General features: G+C 48.8%; 1 protein-coding gene across 1 annotated transcript; it reads left to right on the top strand.

The window, feature by feature from the left end:
• Window positions 1–2,067: 2,067 nt before the first annotated feature.
• On the top strand, window positions 2,068–5,300 carry FEZF2 (FEZ family zinc finger 2). The gene is made up of 4 exons (XM_040246564.1): window positions 2,068–2,919; window positions 3,271–3,405; window positions 3,607–3,739; window positions 4,621–5,300. The coding sequence occupies exons 1-4, from the start codon at window positions 2,068–2,070 to the stop codon at window positions 4,878–4,880; spliced, it is 1,380 nt and encodes a 459-aa protein (XP_040102498.1). The 3' UTR covers window positions 4,881–5,300.
• The last annotated feature ends 17,895 nt before the right edge of the window (window positions 5,301–23,195 follow it).

Raw genomic sequence — 23,195 nt, 5'->3', positions numbered from 1 at the left:
AAAGTTTTTTTTTTCTTTAACCCCAGAATCTCCCTTCTCCTTTCCTAAACCTAATTCTCTCCCTCGCTCTCTTGCTAGCCGCTGTCCCCCTCCCCATTAGAACCCTCAGCCTCGATCACTTTTGTTGTCGCCAAGAGCACCCGGCCTGTTGAAAGTGCTGGAGCGTCTTTGAGCAGTTTGTTGTGATACGCAGGTGGAATGGTCTGCAAACAGATGAATTCAACCCCTCCAAACCGAGCGCGGAGTGCGCTGCTTTTGTGACGAGGCACAAAACGCTGAATTCCTCCGAACTTACTTGGGGCCTGTCTAGAAAAGGGCCTTTTCTTCCCTCTGCATGTACCTCTGGCCACACTAAGTCTCTGCCCGCCCCCCTTCAGTCCTCCTCCCTCTCCCCTCTGATAATCCTTCTCTTTATTTTAGAAAAACACAAAACCCGGTTCCACGCGGTGCTTTAGTGGCTAAAAGTGAAAGAGCTGCCTTGGCAGAATTCAGCTCTATGAATCACTTCGGAAAATTGGTTCGACTGAATGGCCTTAGGAGGAAAAACGTTTTAATAGGATCCAGGGGAGGTTCTGCTGTTTCAATCTGCTCCTTAAACAGGTGGAGATTGGACCGTCTCAATTATACAAACAGTAAGTACCCGTCAGCGGGGAGACCTGCCCTCGGAATCCTCCTCACTCACAGCCCTGGACCCGCAGCGGAGTCGGGCTTTGCCTCAGAAACCCGATCACAAATCAGCGATCCCGATCAATCAAGCTCTCAAACAGCCCTCCCGCTCAGGGTGCAGCCTCCCTCAGCCGCAGGCGGAGAGCGAGTCGGAGAGGGGGACGCGCACCCTCCAGGCGCCGAAGCCCCCAGGATCTGGGCGCGCGGCCTTGCTCCTACGGACGCTACGGGGTCGTCCTTTGGCTGCGGGAGCTCTCTCCCGACCTCCGACGCCAGCCAAGGCGAGCTGGTTGTTTTTGCATAAATTAATATTTCCCCATTAACAAGTTCCCCCCTCCAAACGCGGCGCCCGCGTCCCTGCGCCACATCCTAATGAGGTAATTATCATTTGCGCGTGTTCGGGGCTGGCGCTGGCTCCGTGGGTAAATGGCAGTTTATTAGCACGATGCCCAGCGCGGCTGCAGAGGGCTAAGGGATACTTCGGTGACTAGACGGACACCCAGGGGCCCTTTGAGGCGGCGCGCCCGGGACCCCTTGCCCTCTCCACGTCCCCCAAACCTATAGGCCCCCAAAGTTGTGAATCACGCACGGAACTCTGCCTGGGTTTAGGCTCCCCCCCCCTTTTTTTTTCCACCGGCAAAACCATCACGATTCCTCCCCCTCCCCCTCCCGTCTCTTCCCTCCTTCCCGATTCGCGAACCGCTCGCACTTTCTCGAGGGGAGCGCGGGCGCCAGTTGCCTCCTTTTAAAGTTTGAGGGGCGGTGGCGGCGGCGGCCGGCAGGCGCGGTGGAACACAGGGGCCGCTACAGGAGCCGCGCCGCCGCCCATGTCATTCCACTTCAAGTGACTTCATGTGATGTCAGCTGAATGTAAAAGACAGTGATCTCACGCGGAGGGGAAGATGTTTGCCATCAAAATGTGACAGAGGAGACAGGCTGCATGGCTCGGACCGCATCTCCTTGGCGGTGGGGGAAAGAGGTAAATGCGAGGTGGCTCTCCCGGTCCTCTTTAACTTTGCCCCTTCACTATCTAGCTCCCAGCACGCGTGGCGGAGGCCGGGGTCCAGGGAGCGGCTCGGGGGGGTTAATTTGAGGCTCTTTTCTTTCTTTCTTTTTCTCCCTCTCTCTTCCTCCTCTGTAAACCCTCCCCCCCTTTCCCCCCGTTCAAAGTCCCGGGGCAGGGGCTGGTGGGTTCCTTTGCGCGGCGGGTTAATGGGCGGTAATTTGGTACCCTTGGGTGCACTTTGTTCTGCCCCTGTTCATTTGAATGCAAATAGGTGACCTGGACCCGACAAGGTGCTTATTAAATTGCGGTTTCCCTCCCTGCCTTTTCCGGAATGCAGACTTAGAGGAGAGAGGCTGCGCCCTGGCCCAGTCCGGTACGACTCGGCTCGGCGCGCCATGGCAAGCTCGGCTTCCCTGGAGACCATGGTGCCCCCGGCCTGCCCGCGCGCAGGAGCGTCGCCGGCCACTTCCAAGACTCTGGCCTTTTCCATCGAGCGCATCATGGCTAAGACGTCGGAGCCCCGCGCGCCCTTTGAGCCCCGGCCGGGGGCACTGGAGGCGGATAGCGGCCAGGGCAAGAAATTGCTCAACCTCTGCTCGCCGCTGCCCTGTATGATCCCCCTCCAGCCCCTAGGCTACGAGGTGCCGTCCAAGACGCTGCTCAGTTACTCTGAGCTCTGGAAAAGCAGCCTCCGGGCGGGCGGCAGCGGCGGCGGCGGCGGCGGAGGTGGAGGCGGCGGTGGGGGGGCCCCGGTGTGCGGCGCCAGCGGCTTGTGCAAAACCAACTGTGGCGTGTGCTGCAAGGCCGAGCTGGGCCTGGTACCGTCGGCGCTGCCCGCGGGCAGGGTCATCAAGCCGCAGGTCATCAACCAGGCGGTGGGGCTTCCGGCCAGCGGCTCACTCTACTACTTCAACTACCTGGACTCTGCCACGTACCCGCCGTCTGAGCTCCTTGGCGGCCACCTCTTCCCGTCCGGTCTCCTCAACACACAGACCCCCGCTGCTCTGGCTGCGCACCCCAAGCTCTTTTTGCTGGAGAACGCCAAGTTGGCCGGCCTGACCGCGGACAAGTTTGCCCATCCAGCCCCCTACGCCCATAAGGAGCGCTTGCCTGCGCCGCTGGAGCAGGTGCTGAAGGAGAACTCGGCCCTGACTGCTGAACGCGGCGGCGTCAAGGGCCACAGCAAGCTGCCCGGGGGCTCAGCGGACGGCAAGCCTAAAAACTTTACCTGCGAGGTGTGCGGAAAGGTGAGGCTCGGGGTCCTCGGAGTCTGGGAGGGGTGAGCAGCTGCTTCCTTGAGGGGCAGCCTGGACGGCCCCTTTCTCAAATTTGGGAGCTCCCTAGTAGCTGTCTACTTGAATTGAGGGCACAGTTGGGCCTCAGTGTCCTTTTCTGTAAAATGGGGATGCCTTTGTCAGCTGCCTCACAGGACTGGCACGAACAGTGGATTGGGCAGCTCTTTACAAAATGAAAAGGGCTGTGGTTTCTGAAGGGGATTTTGGTTGGGGGAGGTGGTCTCTGCGCGCCCGCCCCCCGCCCCAACCCTGCCAGGCGGACTCGGACAGACAGCCACAAGGCCCCCTTGTGTGCTTCTATAGGTGTTTAACGCTCACTATAACCTCACCCGCCACATGCCAGTCCACACCGGAGCCAGACCGTTCGTGTGCAAAGTCTGTGGCAAAGGCTTCCGCCAGGCCAGCACGCTCTGCAGACACAAAATTATCCACACCCAGGTACGTGGGCCCCGGGTCTGGCCCGACCCGTACCCAACACCCGGAACTAAGTAATGGGGATGGGGAGAGAATGACCAAGGGTTCCCCTTATAACCTCCACCAGAGGCCCCTGTCCCTTCGGTGTGCCCCTTCCAGGTGCCCCCAAAGTGGCTTCTCCTGGCCGGGGCCTCAGCCTCCTGATACGCACGCCCCTCTCCGCAGGAAAAGCCGCATAAATGCAACCAGTGCGGCAAAGCCTTCAACCGCAGCTCCACGCTCAACACACACATTCGCATCCACGCGGGCTACAAGCCCTTCGTCTGTGAATTTTGCGGCAAAGGCTTTCACCAAAAAGGTAACGTGCGGGGCGAGGCCCTCTCCTCACCTCCCCTTGGGTCTCGGCAGGTCATCGCTAGCGGGAAGGCAAAGAAGGATCTGGAGAAGAGAGCAGAGAGCGCGCGAGGGCCGCGGCTCAGGCGCAGCATTTCTTTGGAATCGGGTTGTACGGGGTTTCGGTGGAAGCTCTCCGGGTTGGATTAGTAGAGCTCGCTGGACTCAAGCTGGTTGCACGGGGAGACTGTGAATTTGGGAGATGGGAAGAAGGAAAGGGGTAGAGGGAAAGGAAGTTGGAGAAAGACAAGGTATCGCCCTATGGCGGAAGCATCCCTTTGTAGCCGGGATTCTTTTGAAAATGGAGAAAAAAAAAAATTCGAGGCGTAATCCACCTCCTGGGAACAATTTAGACTGGGGGAAACCGCTACTGTCTCCAGCATTCCGCTTGGATTTTCCCAGGCACGTTCGGATCTCCAAGTGGTAGTTAGGGGACAACAGGGAGTAACTTTAAAAATAATAATAAGAAAATAATAGGGGACGAAGCCCGGGTTCATGCGAATTTCTTCGAGCGAGGCGGCGGCCCGGACAAGGGCCCCATGCGTCTCTCTGGGCAGCACAAAAGTTTCCGGGCCGGCGGAGCTCAGCGGGAGGGATGCTGCGCGGGCCTCAGGCCCCGCGGGGCTGGGACGCGGGGCGGCTACGCGGGACTCGGCCCTGCTTCCTGTAGTGAGAGCCCGGGGCTTGACGCGTACGAAGTTTGACAACTTCTTCACTCGGAGAGGTCGCGCCTGCCTAGCCAAGCGTCGCCTTCTTTACGCGGGCACCTGAGCCAACCCCGGGACACCCGGCCCCTCCCCGTCCCACTTTATCCCCCCCCCCTTTTTTGTTTTTGGTCTCCTGTAGGGAACTACAAGAATCACAAGCTGACCCACAGCGGCGAGAAGCAGTACAAATGTACCATTTGCAACAAGGCCTTCCACCAGGTCTATAACCTGACCTTCCACATGCACACCCACAACGACAAGAAGCCTTTCACGTGCGCCACTTGCGGCAAAGGGTTTTGCAGAAACTTTGACTTAAAGAAGCACGTGCGCAAACTCCACGACAGCGTGGGCCCCGCCGCCCCCTCCACAAAGGACCTGACTCGGACAGTGCAGAGCTGAGAGCTCCTGCCTCACCCTCCCTTCCAGTCCTATCCAACCCCCAAACAGATCACACGTATAAACTTTCTAAAATTAAGAGAAAGGAGAGAGAGAAAGAAAAAAAAAAAGCTATAGCAGAAAGGCTAAAATCTATTTATCGAAACCAGCATATTTTTGGAAAGCTAAACGTTTCCTCGATGACTGGCAGCAAACGCCTGGCTCCCCACCTTTGTATATTCGGGAAACTTATTTAAACCCAGCGCGCCGAAACGTATTTAATTCCAGGCCTCGGCTTCTGGCTTCTCCTCCGGCGGCAGCGGGTTTTAACCCCAGCCTGTCACGTGAACGTCCCGGAAGAGCGCGGCGCCCCCAGCCATCTTTATACAGCCATGTAAATTCTCCTGTACACACGAACACGGAATATATACATATATAACTCAATAAACAGAATCCTTAGTGCGTCTTTTCTTTTACCCCCTTTCCCCTCGCCGCAAATCAGCTCAGCAACCCTAAAGAATGAACAAGAAATAGGCGTTTTAAGCATTTCTCGGCCGCCCACATGCGACGTTTTCTGAGGGCACTGGAACCAGGGCGAGGCCAGATCGGTCCTCCTGCCACGCTAATGTGTTCAGATCCCCCCAGGAATCAAGGATGCAAAGGCCTACAATGGCCCTCACGTTGTACCAAGTTTTTATTTGCTAACTGTTGTGACCAAGGGATTCTGGGTGTTGCCATATTTGGGTGAGTTTTTTAAAAAAGAAAGGATTTAAAGTGGCTAGGTGTTGGAGAGCAGGTTTGGGGTGCGTGTCCTAGAGCAAAGAACCGCGCCACAGTGGGGTAAATGGCGTGGGCACTGCCGCGCCGGGGCGCTTCTAGGCACACCCTCTTGTCTGGGTGATGTAAAGGGAGCCACTCTTGCACTCAATCATTCCTGGCGGCGAGAACTGGGGGCCAAGTGTCCCAGCCCATCCGGAGCTTTGAGGCTCCGCGGCCCGCGCTGTGGTCTGGGGCCGGCCTCCGGGTGCGGTGCGCCCTGCCGCGGGAGGGCGCACCCGGGCTCCCGCGGCTCGCCGCCGCCGCCGCCGCCGCCCCCAGCGTCCTGATTACCGCGCAGTTAGCCCATTTCCTGAATAGCTATCTCCGCCGCCGAGCACGCTGATGAAATGATCTCACGCTTGCTTTCTAAGTAATGACCCAAATTAAGAGAGAAAACAGAGACCCTTCAAACAGCATTACATTAATCATCTAATCATTCCCAGGAGGGGGCCGGCCGCCGCCGCCCCGTTTGATCCGAATCTGGATAATCAAGAGCTCGGATTACTGGCTTGGCGCGCCGGGCCTTCTCCTCCCGCCCCTAATATTTGCACCGCGATTCAGCCCACGTTTTCTGGAACAATGTTCCCCAGCGCCAGAAGGAAATGTGGCGCGGGGCCGGGGAGTGGGCTTCCACGCAGCCTCGCCACTGCAAGGGCTAGGGCGGCGGCGTCTGGGCGCTGATCCCACGCGGATTCCCACTGCAGGTGGAGGGTATTTGGAGGGAAAGATGGTTGATGCAAAGAGAAACTCCCAAGTAAGTCTGAAAGTGACTTGAGTGGGGATTATCCCAGAGCCCGGTATACAGTAGGCGCTTAGCGCTGTTTGCGCCAGGGACTCACAATCAAAGAAGCTCACATTGCCGGAGCGCTTGCTCCACGCCACTCAAACCATATTCTTTCGAACGTTCACAACCCGCAAGCTGGGGGGTGATTATTCTCACCCTGTGGAAGGACGGACAAATTGAGGCAGAGGTCAAAACTAAATGACCTGCCTAGGGTCCCAGGACTAGGTAGGGTGAGGAATCGGAGTCTAGACTTTTAGAAAATCCCAACTGCCTTCAGTCCTCGTTGGTGGGGGAGGAGTGTCCCAGCTGGGACTCGGGAGAAGACGTTCGGCTGCTGGGTGGAAGTTCTCTCCAGGTCACAGCCAAAGGTTGGGTCCTCATCCCAACCCCCGCCCGATTAGCAGACCCATTGCGCCGGGAAGGAGAATTGTCGATTTTGTTTGCACAGAGGACAGCGACAGCTTCCTCAGGCTGTCGCGGGGGTATTTTTAGTACCTCCGATTCAGAAATAGGAACGTGTACATTAGAATTCCATTTCCTGAAAGGAGAGCGTCCTCGTTTTTTTTTTGTATTCCTCTCCCCCTCCCAAGTCTGGGAAGACGCAGCCAGGGGAGGGGGGCGAGGAAGCGAGGAGGAATTTAAATGTTAGCTCGTTCTGGCTGCATTTCGCTGAGGGGAGATTGGGACCCAGAGGGATATGCAGATTTAACTCCGAAATCTCGGTGGATGCCACAAACCCCAGGAAACCCCACATTGGGCGAGGAGGACTTGGCGGCTAAAGATACGGAAATAGCGCCTTGCTCTTCCCAGACATCTATCCCCAGGGGGCTTGTGGGCTGGTTTGAGGAGTCCGATCTTATCCCAGTTTTATCTCCCTAGGTTTTATTAGCCCCGCCTCACAGATACACACCCCTTCCCCATTTCTGGGAGCTCTTGGGTGCCCTCCGACTGTCTCAATCAAAAATCCTTTGCTTCTTGCATCTCTGGAAGGATCCTTGGCAGAGGGGCTTCTTGGAGACCAGACACTGGCCAGGACAAGCCCACCTTCTTCCTAAATAGTTCCAGAACTTTGGGCAAGGGGCAGACACCACAAAATTTAGCGCAGAAGCCTCCTCTTTAGATAATTCTTAGAGAATTGGGTTTAAAAAGTTGACCTGCATTCGGGAAAGGTGATTCGGTTCTCCTCTTTCTCCTTAAGAAGAAAAGATAAATAAAAAATAGATGGGCACTCCCATCCAGGGAAATAACTTTCTAACCATCAAGTGAGAGAATGGTTCTCTGAGGAAATTCTTCTGTAATGTTTTCACAGGAGAAAGACTAAAAGGGTTGCCCATCTCATAAACTGGAGACATTTATTTCCAGGTGACGGTTCTGAAGAGGGTTGAAGAGCCCATGTTTGCAAAGGACTGCAAATGAGATAATGCTAATGCGTGGAACGGGAGGCATTTCTCTTGGACTGCTCATCTCTCTCTGCCGTCGGGGAGAGGTAAGGAATCAGAGCTCTGAGTGGAACCTGAGCAGAGTTACTTGACTACTCCAACCTCCTTGAGGTTGTTCCCTCATAACCTGATTGTTACTTAACCTTCATACCAGCGCCTGTCAATCGCTCTGCCCTGAGAAGGGTGTTATTTCACATCTGGTGGTAATTGTAGATAAACAGACCTCTTTCATATCTGTAGGGCTTAGCGCTGCTTCGTTTGAAGTCCCTCCTCCTCACTTTAAGATGTCTGCTTCCTTCAGTTGTGAGGGATTCAGAAAAGGATTTCTTCACCTGGAAAGTAGTGTGAGGAGAAAAGGAACCTTCTATCTGTATGACTAAACACCTTTCGCAGCCAGTGCAGGCTCTGACGCCAACGCTAAGCTGTTGTAAGTAACTGTCCTCACTGAAATCCTTCTAGGTTATTCCCCATGCATCGGAATTGATGGGTGAAAGGTTCTATTTTCTGGGTTTTTTTTTTTAATTTGCCTCTTAATATTAAGCTGTTTGCATGACTTGTAGCTTGCATTATTAACAAATGACTTAAACAAGGTAGTCATCAGGCGCATATTAATATTCTAACCTTGATTAAATTGAAGAGGCCGCCCTTAAAAAATATTTTAAAAAAATCAAATTGCGGGGGAGGGGAATCCTGTCACAGACACAAAAAAGACTCCAATTATCTTTTCCCCTACAAGATGTTTGTTCTGTCCATGACTGCTCACACTTCAGCAATCTTGCCAGCAAGACTCAAAAAAAAAAAAAAAAAAAACCCTCCTTCTTCCAAAGCCACAGCCTTGTACATAACAGATTGTACAGTCCTATTGCCTTAGGCGAGTAAGAGGTTCCTCTCTGCAAAGAGCGACACAGAGAAGTTGCCAGCATCCAGACGCATTTTGGGGGGCACTTGTGCTCACTCTTGCCTCGGCTGCAGAAGTGTGTCTGTAAGGTCCCCATTTTGCTGTTTGGCTCACAAGAAGATAGGGAGTCGCCTGAGCCAGGCCCGAGAATCACAGCAACAAGGCATCCAGGTGTGCTGGTGGTGAATGAGCTGGGGAGTGAATAACAGTGAGGGGTGTGGGGGGGGGTGCTGCCAGAGAGAGGACTGGAGTCTTGAGAAAACGCTGGGAAATAAACAACCTCAAGGCAGCTGCGTTGCCCTTTTCCCTGCACTTCCCTCTCAAACGTCTGAGCAACCAGTTTGCTCCTAGAAACATGTTAATTGCCAACGGAGCTCATTAAGGCATGCACATGCAAAACACAGCAAGAAAGATTAATGGACAAAAGCGCAATAATGAACTGTCAACAATCGGGCCCATCTACGCGACCAGGATCACTCAAGAATGAGGCATTTAGAGGCAACAAAGGATTGTCTGGGACAGGAAGAAAAGACGACCTAGACTTTTGTTTAGTCAACACAATTGATTACAAATGAGAGATTAACAGGATAGCTTCAGATTTTTTTAAAAAGAGGCAGAAAAGAAAAGTCCAATTAAGTCCACCGAATGTTAACTACATTGCGTTCCATGCCTAGCCCCAAAGAAATTCTCATTAAACCATCCCTGGCGATCCCTTTTGGAAAGTAATTTGTCTCCCTGATGGAGCAGAGAAAGAGAATCGTGTAAAAGAAAGCGTTAGTTCTTGGCACAATGAGCTTAGGAGACACACTAGAAAGAGCCAAAGGGGGAGTTAATGAGCATCTGACAAACTGCTTGGATTCAGGCCTAGAGAACAGCGATGAAAAGATGAAATTGGCCAACAACTATTCTTTATATCAAACATAAAAAGGCCAATCTGAAATGGGGCTGCTCAAAACTGGTTGAAAGTACATAGCCCAAGAAAAGGGAGCTGCTGCCAGGCCCCTTGGTGGACACTGGACAGACAGAGGCAGAACTCAACCAGGCAAGAGCGAGGAACTAGGCAGAAAGGTGGGCTTGCCAGCAAAGAGCAAACTCTACTACAAGCCACACACCTTTGGTGGTGCTGATCTGAAGCTCTTGGTGCCCACCACCAACCCTCTGGATGTTTCTTTCATAAGTAAAAAATGTATCAGGCTACCCTTTGAGGACTCCCTACAAGTTCTAGTAATCTGGTTATTAGCTCCCAGCATTCTTCAAACTATACCTCTCCCTCTTCTAGAGTTAAGGCCACCTCCACCCCCTCCCACCCATTGGGGATACCAGATGTCTGTAATTCACATTCAGTTCTTCTACCCTCCATCCTAGTGACCATTCAAAACTGTCACCCCACCCCTCCCCACCCCCCAGGTGACTGCATTCCTAATTCTGCACAGGGCACAGAAATGGAGAGAAAGACACTCATCACCCATGGCTTTGTGGACCAGGTGATCAAGTATTTAAATTATTTCTCCTAGCTCATCTGGCCTTAAGATACTGCGTCACTTTAATGTTTCCACTTTTTAACAAAGTAGGTCAACATATCTTGTCTATTTCAGATGCATACTACATCCCAATTAAACATAAATGTCCAGACATTCCCAACAGCAGAAGTGTTTGGGGTTCTTTTACACTCAGTGTTCAGTAAAGCCAGGTAAAGAGAACCTAATGGTGTGTGATAGGGTTTTCCACTTCCAACTAAGGAGTGTGTTAAGTGTCCAACTCTTTGCAACCCCATGGACTGTAGCCTGCCAGGCTCCTTTGTCCATGGAATTCTCCAGGCAAGAATACTGCAGTGGGCAGCCATTTCCTTCTCCAGGGGATCTTCCCTACTCAGAAACTGAACCCAGGTCTCCCGCATTGTAGGCAGATTCTTTAGCGTCTGAGCCACCAGGGAAGCCCAACTTCCAGCTAAGGAACCCAGAACAAACCGTGCGGTTGCTTAATGCCTTATTTATTCCATATTTGACATGGGACTGGTGCCACCTCAGATACTAGAGTGCAGCACTGAAATCTTGATTCTAGGTTTTGTATTCTTCCTTTCAAATCCTTGGTAACAGCTATCACATTTCTGAGGTCTTGGCTTGCACTTCAGGCTTTGCTCATGCTTCATGAAAAAAATATATTGGTGCCTAGAGGTAAAGAATGGGGAAGAAAAAGTATACCAATTCAAAATAAAAACAGTCATCTAGGATGAAAGACTGGTTCTGGTGTTCAAAGCACAGAGGTGTTATACAATCTAGAAAGGTAGATTTCAGGAAATAGAGGAGAAAGTGAGACGTTTCCATTGTAGATCAATCAGAATCTGATAGAATTTGTTTTTTATCAGGGCATCCTGTGAAGGCCATGTGACCTGACACATGACCTTTGTGGTCTCTCTCCTTCCATGGTTTTCAGTCTTAGGTCATTTTTGGAGTTCTTTTCTTCCTCAAGGAGTTTCACTGTCCTCATTTTGCCCCGCCCCCACAAAGTGGGTGGTGATGAATTGCCTTGGGAAAGATAACTTATTATTTATAAGGAGAAAATCCAGTGAGTGGTTAGGAGCCTGGGGTCTGGCATCAAAACAGCTGACTTCAAATCCTAGCTCAGATACTTCTCAGGGAAGACTACCTTGTCTCTGTTTCTTCATTTGCAAAACAGGAATAGTTTCTATCGTGCCTGAAACAAATATAACGTTCTGTGTCAATTATACCTTAAAAAGAAAAAACGAATTTTTTTTTTCTCACAGGGCTGTTGTGAGGCTTAAATGAGTTAACACATATAATTAGAATAGTACCTGGCATGTACACAGGAAGAATTCCAGAAGTTAGCAGTAATTATTAGAAAATCTCAAGTAGCAAAACATGAATGCAGAGCTTTCTAAAGAAAATTTACCTGTGTTATCTTGTTGACTCTTCATTACATATTCATTAGGTAAGTTTTCGCAACCCCATTTTAAAGAGGGGCAAACCTAGTTGCTGAGAAGGCATGATTCCTGTTAGTTCTCATGACTGGAAGCCGATGGACTGGGGACTCATACTCAGATGATTCTGTCTAAATATGGGTCATGGTTTTAAAAGGAATGTGTACAAGAACCACATAACATTTTTGTTTAAAATGCATCTGATGGGAATATAAATTGATGCCGTCACTGTGGAGAACAGTATGGAGGTTCCTTTAAAAACTAAACATAGGGGACTTCCTTGATGGTCCTGTGGTTAAGAATGTGCCTTGGGATAGCACACAGGTTTGATCCCTGCTCGGAGAACTATGATCCCACATGCTGCAGGGCAACTAAGCATGCATGCCAGCATGAAAGAGCCTGTGTGATGCAATGAAGATCACATGTGCTGCACCTAAGACCAGATGGAACCAAAAAAAAAAAAACAACTAAACATAGAACTACCATATGATCCAGTAATCCCACTATTGGGCACATACCCTGAAAAAATCATGATCCAAAAGGACACATATACCCCAATGCTCATTTCAGCCACCATTTATGATAGCCAGGACGTGGAAACCTAAAAGTCCAGTAACAGAGGAATGGATAAAGAAGATGTGGCAACATACACAGTGGACTACTACTCGGCCACTCACAGGAATGAAATAGGGTCATCTGTGGGGATGTGGATGAACCTAGAGCCTGTCATGCAGAGTGAAGTAAGTCAGAAAGAGAGCAATAAATACCATATATTAACACATACACATGAAATCTAGAAAAATGGTACAGATGAACCTATCTCCAAGGCAGGAATAAAGATGCAGACACAGAGAGTGGACATGTGGACACAGAGTGGGAAGGGAGGGTAGGACGAACTGGGAGATTAGGATTGACATATGTACACTTCCATGTATTAATGTAAAATAGATTGCTGGTGGGAACCTGCAGTAAAGCACAGAAGCTGAGTTCATGCTCTGTGATGACCCAGATGGGTAGGATGGGGGCGTGGGTGGGAGGGAGGTTCCAGAGGGAGGGATGTATGTATCCACAAGGCTGATTCACTTCTTATATAGCAGAAACTAACACAACATTGTAAAGCAATTACGTTCCAATAAAAGAATTTTTTAAAAAAGGAAAAGGTACCTGAATTCCATTTACTGAGATGCTGGGTGGACAGTTCTGCTCTGTAGCCCAGGAATCTGCATTGTAACCTGAAGCAGTTGGTTCCTTATTACACTTAAGAAACACTGATTTAGCATCTGTATTCCTTCCACCTCACAATGATGCTGCCTTTAAAAGATGAAAGGACTGTGGGCCAGTAGGCTCCTCTGTCCATTGAATTTTCCAGGCAAGAATACTGGAGTGGGTTGCCATTTCCTATTCCAGGGGATCTTGCCCACCCAGCGATCAAACCTGTGACTCCTGCATTGACAGGTGGATTCTTTACCACTGTGCCACCTGAGAAGCCCCAGTAACACCATTAGGGCTTCATAAATTAATACACTTATTCATCCAACAAATATGATAAGAACACCTCCAATGTGTCAGACACTATGCTGGGTGCTGGAATTACAAGGAAGAGAAGAACATAGCCTCTGCCCCAGAAAAGTGTGAAAGTTACATTGCTCAGTCATGTCTGACTCTTTGGGACCCCATGGACTGTAGCCCACCAGGCTCCTCTGTCCATGGGATTCTCCAGGCAAGAATACTGGAGTGGGTTGCCATTTCCTTCTCCAGGGGATCTTCCCTACCCAGGGATCGAACCCAGGTCTCCCATATTGCAGGCAGACGCTTTAACCTCTGAGCCACCAGGGAAGCCCTTTATAATAGAGTAGGGGTGAAAATCACATACAACAAAAATCCCCATATGATACCTGGTCATGAAGATGAAATTCACATTCAGTCTTGTCTGGGGTGGGGTGTGTAGTGGACATCTGTTACTTTTGCCTGCTGATCATCATTCTCCCCTCTGGTAACAACATCAACATTTCCTTCTGAGACACCACCTCCCCTCCACTCTCCACCAGTATGGTTAAGGTGGGGTGGAGGTGGGGGTGGAGGTGAGTCCCTCCCTCCACGGTGGACATGTGACCCAGGTCTGAACAATCAGAGTACGGCGTCTTCCTGGCCATGGTGACTGGCTCAGGACCGGTCACGTGACCCGATCAGAGCCTTCAAGTCGACCCCAGGCATGGGTCAAGGCGGAAGCCGTGGTCCTGAGGTTCACGAGTGGACTCAGCCTAAGTCTGGGGACCAGTGTACACGTGTTTGTTACAGTGTTGTGGTGTATGCATGTTTGTTACAATATTCAGACCTTCCAGTCCTGAAAGTATTATAGGTGGAGAGGGAGAGGAATCGAAAGCAGGCCCGGAAAGACCCCGTTGGACTCTGGTATGGCTGAAGCCTGAGGCGCACATGGACTCCATGGCTATTTGCTCTAAAATGGAGTCTCCCAGCTCTCACTTCTGCGACTCCTGATGGACATTGGGCAGAAAAAAGGAAAGTGTGAGATGCTTGGCTAGAGAAAGTCGTGCCTGCGTTGAGTCCTCAACAAGCAGAAGGCATTAGCAACGGAGAAATGGAAGGAGAGCCATCTCATGCAGCCCACGTGAAAGCCCGCAGGTGAAAGGACGGTGAGCTGATGCGTCTAGATGTGGTTGGGTGTGGCTGGGTTTAATATGAAGAGCGTGACTTTGAAACTTAAGTTGTGCCTCTGAGCAACTGTAAGACTCTGCGCTACAGTGTTGCCTTCTCTGAACCTGAGATTTCTTCTCTGCAAAGTGGGGGCAGTAACGTGGGCCATAAGGATTTGATGCAGTGGGGCTAATCAAACCCCTGATCCGTTGCAGGTGTTTAGGTAAATAACTGTGATGCTTATCACCGGAATGTGAGGCACCTTAACTCATGATTGACCAGATGATTTTTGCTGAAACTGCTGCTTGTGATTGGCAATTTTTATTTTGACAAACCAAAAATTAATCGTTATTTAAGTAACACTTTGTGGATTAATTACATTCAGTAATTACACCCAACACACCTGTAAAGTCTTGTCATGTACCGTGAGTTTCGTTTTCACTTCCCATAACAGTCAATCACTAAGGTTTTTGTCTTTCTCTTGGTCTAATATTGAGGTCGCCTAATTTAGAACTATATTCTGAAGGACTGTCCTCTTCAGAGACACTAGTATACGTGTTGCTCGAACAATCAGAGAAAGTTATCTGCATGAAATTCACCAAAAAATTCTTCTTCACTCAAAATTTCACCATGCGCCATTTTTGAAATTTTTCAGTAATAAACTTGAGTTTATAATATACACGAGTTGGAAAAAAACCTAACAGAGCAAAATGTGATAATGATAGCAGTAAGTTGTATAATGAACCTTTGATGAATTTTAAGCTCTAACAAACATCACAGCTCCAGTGATGTTAATTGTATCACTCTCTAAAACAAATTGATATATCCCTGGTCAATAATGTTCAGATAACAAAATGCAAACCACATATCAACAATGTGGTTTAAGAGGGAGGGACTGTCAGCATTCTGATTTCCCACGTGATCCAATGGCGTGTTCTGCTGGAGTTTGAGGTGTCTTAGGGCAAAGATTGGTACTCTAGCGCCCTGTCAGCATCTGCCTGGCTGCTGAAGCCTGCCTCTTTCTGAGTAAAGCAGGGAATACAGACCAAATAGCATCGACTTTGTGGAGTACCCTAGACTAAACTGCGTGACTGAGCTTCTAACATTGAGACCCAGTTGCCTCATCTTTAAACTTTCCCAATAGCAATGCTGTTAGAAGGACTTAAGTGAGATGATATGTGTAAAGTGGCTGGCACATAGTTGACATGCAATAAATGATAGCTTTTTACTCTGACTACTAATTGCTAATACTACGTTGTTACCCTTCAGATTTTGAGGTCCGGGATGCAATTTTTTGGTGTTTTGTAACTTGATTGATTTGGGGCTGGGCTGGGTCTTCGTTGCTGCAGGGGCTGCTCTCTAGTTGCATTGCCCGGCCTCTCCACTGCGATGGCGTCTCTCGTTGTGGAGCACAGGCACTAGGGCACGTGGGCTTCAGGAGCCTCAGCATGCGAGCTCGGTAGCTGTGGCTCACGGGCTTACTTGCTCCTTGGCATGTGGGATTCTTTACCACTGAGCCACCTGGGAAGGCTCTGCAAGTTCTTTAGCAAAGTAAGCGCTGCAAGGGCAAGGTTGTCTGCCTTGCTCACTGCCGTGTGCCCAATGCTTGGCACATAGTAGGTACACGAAAATGAGCTGGATAAGAACTTCCACTCCTCCCCGTGGGCAGGGAGGTTACCTGCTCAGTCTTCTGGGCAGCCACTGGCCCTCTCATCTTGTAACAATTCAGTCCTAAAACATTTACTGAAGGCTCGCTGTGTGCCAGCCATTGTGGTGAGGATACAGCTGTGAAAATCACAGACTTTGACTTTGTGGATCTTAACATCCTAATGGTGGGACACAGGTGATGAACAAGCCAAGAAACAGCAGACAGATTCAGATGCTAGTAAACACCAGGAAGGAAATCAAAGAGGGTGACTTGATAGAACATATATGTGGGAGAAGGCTACTTGAAGTAAGTCGTCGGTACCAGTCATGATACAGTTCAAGACCCTGTTGTATCCAGGTGGCAGCTAAGAGAAGCAGCAACACAGCTCAAGTTGGCCCCTGGAGTTAATGCACTTGGACTTAATCTCAAAGCCTCTGCTCCCCCACAACTCCTAATTATCCATTGGTTGGTACAGCACAAACCTGCTTGGGACTTGGTGAAAGGGTTTTCCATGGTATGATATACAAAAGAAAAAGCACCCCTGGGCAGTGAGCGCTATAGGCCATTGACCCACATATCATTTTCCCACTGAATGACACAGTAATTGATCAAAGTTAAAAAAAAAAATTTATAGAAAGAGATACTGCTGCCATGTTTTTAAAGCGCGCGTTTCTCAGCCAAGTCTCCAGATGGAATCACCGAAGCAACACATCCTTGACTTAAATGTGACTGTTTAACAGTTATATTGGGTAGGCCATATTTTTCCACAAGGAGGTGGTTGCTTGTCTTAGGAACTTGAGACTCTTAACAGACTTTTGGGTGAGAGCTTTCCAGGATACCAGTCTTTTTCTCTCACTTCCTGAAGTCACAGAAGTCAGAGACCTGGCCAAAGTGTCAGGAGAGGGGAGTGGCAGAGCGAATTGTTGCACAGCTCACGGAACGATGAGCTCCGTAGGGTGTCCTCACGCGGCAACTGCCGCTAATGATGCTGCGTAAGCATAAGCATGGCTTAGTTTTCGCCTGAGCATTCTCTGCTTTCCCTCCTGATTATCAGCCTTCTGGTTTTGCTTTGAGGGAGCTGCCATTCTCCACTGAGCACAGATCCTTGGTATTGTGAAGCAGTCCCTCCTGGGACATGTCCACCAGCCAGGGGACAGGTGTGGAGCTTAAGTTGAATTATGCAGATACTTTATTTGGAATTCAACTCTTGAGCAGAGGGACGAGACTACAGATAACTTGACCTCATTCATTCCAAGGAGACCCGAGGGTCAGCCTGTTACATGAGTTGCCCTAATTCCTGCCCTTCCAAACCTTCTATTACAACCTCCCCCTCTGTTCTGCTAGCTCCCTCATACCCTTCCAGTGAATTAATTCTCCACATAAATTGGCCAGAGTTCTCTTCTGTAGTTTATAACCAAAAATACTGACTACTACAGTAATCTCAGCCATGACCCACCTCCTCCTTGTAATCCTTAGAAACAGAACGTCTGAAGTTCAAGATTGGTGCCTCATTTTTATAGTCTGCCTAAATCCCTTCTTCTGGTTGTGAGAATCTTTCAAGTAGACATGTCCTACTTTGCGACGTGAGAGAAGTTTGGAGGAAGAAAACTCTATAACCCTATCCACACATCGTATTTATATACAGAATAAAAATGTCTTCAGAGGTGGGGCTGAGGCTGAGCCAAGGAACTCAGGGAAAAGTTAAAAATACACCACCACCATGATGAGATTTAGGAAGATCTCTCAGGGAGGGAAACGGCGAAATGCTGATCAAAAGGTACAAACTTCCAGTTAGAAGTTTCATACGTTTTGGGGATTTGATAGACAGCACTGTAAGTATAGTTAACAATGCTGCATGTTATACTTGAAAGTTGCTAAGAGAACAAATCTTCAATGTTCTCACCACAGAATATGAAAGGTAATTATGTGACGTGATGGAGGTGTTAGCTAACATTGTAGCGGTAATCATTTCACAATATACGTCTATCAGATCAGCATGTCATGCATTTTATAATTGATATAACGTTGCATCAGTTTATCTCAATAGAACTTTGGGAGAAACAGTAAAGTACCCCTCTTCCCCACCAAAACAATAAAGAAGAATGAGCTCTTAGGATATAATCTGGTTATTTTTAGCAGTACTCCCATGATGTAGGAACAATTTAAGTGTGGTTGACTGAAAAAGAGGACATTTCAACATAGACTTTAGGAAGATACTGACTGAGGTCAAGTGGTACCATGGAAGAAATCTGGTTTCCCTTCCTGGGGTCTGAACCTAGAAGTCTGTGGCTTGTTTGTTGAAGGTCATGGACCCTAAAACCCAGTGGGCCTAAGAGGCAAGAACCATCATTTATCATTTGTCCCCTTCCAAAAGTAAATCAATCTAATGTCACTCAAAACCACTTTTTAATTAGGTAGTCAATGAAAATATTAAGTCAAGGTAACATATGGGAGGAAACTAGACGAGCTACTAGGTTACTGAGAGAAAGCGTTACTGAGCTCCCAGGGCTACTGATGGTGACAGTCACTGAACTTCCTGGTAGCCGTAAAGGACAGTGGGTTACATTCTGACATTCTCCAAGAGACGCCAGAAAACCGAACAGCTTCCTTGATCCGATTTGTCTTAATAGGTTTCAAGTTAGCTCTTCGGTCTTGAATATTGTGAAGTGTGCACCCAGAAACCCACATACAGGTTAACACCAGCTGGGTTGTATAGTAATAACTAGAAGGTGCTAGCCAACTTCTGTCATGTCCAGAGCTCACAGCAGAAAAAAAAGATGTGGAAAGTCAAAATGCTCTGACTTGTGGCTAATTCATGAAAATGCATGACTTTTAGATAAATTGTCCTCTTGGCCTGAATTTTCTCTCACATAAATTTCTCACATACTACACGCCTGTGCTAACATGTGCAGGGTTTCTCTAGGGAGGAGAGCAGAGCAGAGCGGAGTTGGATGTCTTGAGTGAGCCAGGGTAAACGTGGGATTTAAACTGTAGGCCGGAGATTAATTTGAAGAAGATGCGGGGTCTCGATGGCTTTCTCTCAAATCTTTAAAACTGACATAAGACCACTGACGATCTACTGCAAAGGAATATTGTGTTGGAAGAAGAATGCACTGATGTTTGCAGTTGCGTCCCTCAAGGGGTGCTCCGCGGAACTCACAAGTGGAAGCTCTATGCTTAAAGTACTCCTCACATCACTTCTGCTTAGATCACGGGAAATCAATAGCTTCAGAAGTCAGTGTTAGGCATTCCGTCCTCTGGGAAAATAGATGCCAGAGTGCCTGCAAGAGAGAAGAGATTTTCATTTCCCTGTGAGTTTTTTTTTTTTTTTAAATGATGGCCGATTTTGTTTGTTTGGCGTTTCCCCCACATCTGACACTTTGCACCTGTGCTGCTTGTTCTCAGCTGTAGGGTGCCTCCTCTCCTCACTGTTCTTGTGGCTGGCTCCTGCTCCTCATCCTTTGGGCATAGCCTGCATCGCAAAGGTCTTTCTTGGAAAGGAAGGACGTACATAATATAAACTTGATAGTAACATTGTGGTTGGGTCTGGTCTTTGTGAGACTTATCCTTGAAAAGAGCCCTAGCTCCCCTCACTCCACCTCATTAATCCTAGGTGGGCTTGTAGTAAGGCATGGTTTACTTTTTCCCTTTCTTGTTTTCCCTGAGTACACTGGGAGGACCACAGTGTGGGGTTGTCAGTCATGTATGTCCCATGCCAAGTTCCACGCTCATCAAATCTAGATCTGAATGACACTAGGTACTTCCTCCTTTAAAAAAAAAATCGAGTGTTGAAAAGGATATACAAAGTTCAGAAGATAACTGTTGCTGGTTCCCTCCTGTCTCTCTAACTGGGGGACAAGAACTTAAATCAGCAGCATTTATATTCTATTATGAGAACTTGTGGGCTTTTCTGGTGGCTCAGATGGTAAAGAACCTGCCTGCCTGGGTCGATTCCTGGGTCGGGAAGATCCCCGGGAGAAGGGCATGGCTGCCCACTCCAATATTCTTGTCTGGACAATCCCATGGACAGAGGAACCTGGCAGGCTATAGTTCATGGGGTTGCAAAGAGTTGGGACATGGCTGAACGACTAACACACATGAGAACGAGTATTTGTTTGGCATTTACTATGCACAGGAATTTTGTGAATAGTAGTTTTTATTTCTCTCAAACCTTCCGGGCACATGCCCTTTCATTTAGGGGAAAAGGGAGTTCCCAAGGACTGCAGGGGGGCCCAGCTGTTACAGGGTGAGTGCCAACGACAGGGTTCACTCTCTCTGTGCCCGGCCCGCCTTCACAGGGTCCCCTCCCCTCCTGGCATGCCTCAATTCTGTGCCCCCTCAAAGCTCAGTTCAACATAACTTCCTTCCTCCAAAATCCTCATTGAAAACTCTCACAGTTTTTGTCTGTAGCTCTTGTATAATGTGTGACATTTTTCTTCCTTGGATCACCAGTGTCTTCAGATCTCTTGCCCGCGGCTCAAGCACTTTCAGGTCTGCCTCCAGCCTGAGGCTACAATCTCACCCTCTGTCTGCTGTCCTTTATGCTTTGTGGACTAGCTGTCCTGGTGTCTTTCTGTCCTTGAAATAAGCCACACCTGTTCATATCTCGGGCCCTAGAATATGCAGTTCCCTCTGCCTGATGTTGGAAAGATCTCCTGGAGTAGGGCATGGCAGCAACCCCCTCCAGTATTCTTTGATGGAGAATCCCATGGACAGAGGAGCCTGGCGGGCTACAGTCCATGGGGTCGCAAAGAGTCAGACACGACTGAAGTGACTTAGCACGGACTGCCTGATGTACTCTGTTCCCCATCATTATATTTAGCTCCTCTGTCTCATTGGAGACTCACCTCCAGTATCACCTCCTTGAAGATGTCTTCCTCAACACCTAGACCTATTCTCTAACCCCATCTAGCATTATGCAAGGATGCCAGGACCTGGATTTTGTTTTCAGAGTACTCACAAGCCACCGTTTTGGTCAGCTGGTTTTCTTGCTTGTGTTTCTGTCCTTCTCCAGTCTAAGCTCCATGAGGGCAGGGACCGTGTCTTTCATGTTGATGGCGCATTCCCAGCACGCACACGTCTGGACTAGCACAGCACCTGGCTCACAATAGATGCCCAGTAGCTGTTTGCTGCAAAATATCAGCTCACGTCACTCTGCTTGAAGCCCTTGAATGCTTTACCATTTACCACTCAAGAGTAAAAGCCTAATTCTGACTTTCAAGGTCCCATACCCATCCCCTTAAACTGGCGTCTGAGCTCGTCTGCTTGTTCCCCCTCACTCGCTCCATGGCCTGCTTGATATTGCTCACATGCTGGGCAAGCCCCTGCCTCAGGACCTTTGGACTTTCCATGCCTTCCTCTGGAACTTTTTCCCCCCATGAATTATCTCTCCCTTCATGTCTCGAGGAAGGCCTTCCATGCCAGTCAGTTTGAAATGTGAAACTTCCCTCCTTTCTATGCCCATAGACTCACACTCACTCCCACTTTTTCCCTCTTCCCTTTCCTTCTTTATTAGGGCAGGGATTTTTATGTATTTTCTTCATTGCTGTATTCCTTGGATCCCAGAATAGCACATAACACATGAGAGGTGTTTAGTAAATTTGGAATGAATGACTATCTTGGCCTTTCTTATCTGCCCCATTGTTCTTCCTGGCTCTCAGGGTTCCAGCAAACATTCACTGAATATCACATCGAAGAATGAATTAATCTGTCCCTGGATAGTAAATGTGATCCCTTCAAAGAGTGTGCCAGACATATTTGAATAAACTACAGGCTTCCCAGGTGGCGCTAGTGGTAAAAAAAACCCCACCTGCCGTTGCAGGAGATGTGAGAGACGTGATTCTGATCCCTGGGTTGGGAAAATTCCCCTAGAGGAGAGCATAGCAACCCATTCAGTATTCCTGGGTGGAGAATCCCATGGACAGAGGAGGTCTGGTGGGTTACAGTCCATAGGGTTGAAAGAGTCGAACATGAGAAGCAACTTGGCATGCGTGCGCACACCACCGCCCCCCCAACACACACACGCGTGCGCGTCTTCAGCAAACACTTTGCAGTCTTTGAGAGAAATCATATTGCAGTAGTACTGCAAAGTGTTAGCTTTCAGTTATCATTGGTGAGTCTGGCTAATCATGAATGAAATCTCCTCTCCTTGACATCTCTCCTGGCTTCCCCTCTGCGGACTCACAGTTTCTTTTCATTGAAGACCATCTCTGGGCTGAGAAGCTGGCTTCTGAGGATGGAGCAGTTCTATCAATGAATGGGGGTGTATAAACTTTTGGTTTAGCTTTATTCTTCAGAGAGAACAAAAAAAAAAAATCAGAAATTGTTGAAGAGGGTGGATTTATGAAGCATTTTTCAACCTTATTTCTCCAAAACCGAAAGCTGCAGTTCAAGAGTGACCCTAATTAGTATGGCTTTCTAGTCCCTGCAGGTCCCAAGGTGTGGGCTGGCAGCTGCTTCTGCAGCAGCTGGGCTGTTTGGGTCATATGAACCTTGCGAAGGGAAGTTGTCTGAATTTGTTTTTGTTCATTTGCAGAAGTAGACGTTCCTTTCAGAGTATAAACCATTTTGCTTTCATAGAGCTCTTGGGACGTGTTCCTGCCTACCTCTTTTTCTCCCAGGGTTCACTTTCATCCTTGGGTTTGCACTTTCTTCTCCGCCAGCATTTTGAGCTGCTCGCCACCCTAGCACTTGGCAACCTCTGCTTCTTTCACCACTTTCCTCGCCCCTGCCCATCCTCATTTATAAGCTTCTTGAGCAGAGGGAGAGTAGGGGTTCCAAAAGAAAAAGAAAGCTCATGGAAAACATTAATAAAAAGAGTAGGGACTTCCCTGGAGATCCAGTGGTTAAGGCTCTGCGCTTCCAATGCAGTGGGTGCAGGCTGGATCCTTGGCTAGGGAACTAAGTTCCCACACGCTGTGGGGTATGGTCAAAAAAGGAACTTAGGAGACACAGGCGTGAGGGAAGCAAGGAGCTAACCAGAGAGGATGAAAGTTGCCATGCATCAATTGTCCTGCCCACAAAATAAATAAGGATTTTTAACATAATATAATTCATTCTCCTCTTTTCATTAGTCATTTGGATTGCTAATTTACATTACTAAATGTGAGTCACATTCTAACTACCCTTCTTAGATGATGAATGAAGGAAAAAAAGTCT

The sequence above is a fragment of the Oryx dammah genome, unplaced genomic scaffold (assembly GCF_014754425.2).
Source record: "Oryx dammah isolate SB20612 unplaced genomic scaffold, SCBI_Odam_1.1 HiC_scaffold_9, whole genome shotgun sequence".
Lineage (NCBI taxonomy): Eukaryota > Metazoa > Chordata > Mammalia > Artiodactyla > Bovidae > Oryx > Oryx dammah.
This window is presented reverse-complemented; position numbering and strand designations above follow the sequence as displayed.

Bases quoted from the DNA above. Each gene is read 5' to 3' on its own strand.
- FEZF2 (XM_040246564.1), top strand. From the start codon at position 2,068: ATGGCAAGCTCGGCTTCCCTGGAGACCATGGTGCCCCCGGCCTGCCCG. The intron at 2,920-3,270 runs GTGAGGCTCGGG...GTGCTTCTATAG, and splicing joins CCTGCGAGGTGTGCGGAAAG to GTGTTTAACGCTCACTATAA. The intron at 3,740-4,620 runs GTAACGTGCGGG...GGTCTCCTGTAG, and splicing joins CAAAGGCTTTCACCAAAAAG to GGAACTACAAGAATCACAAG.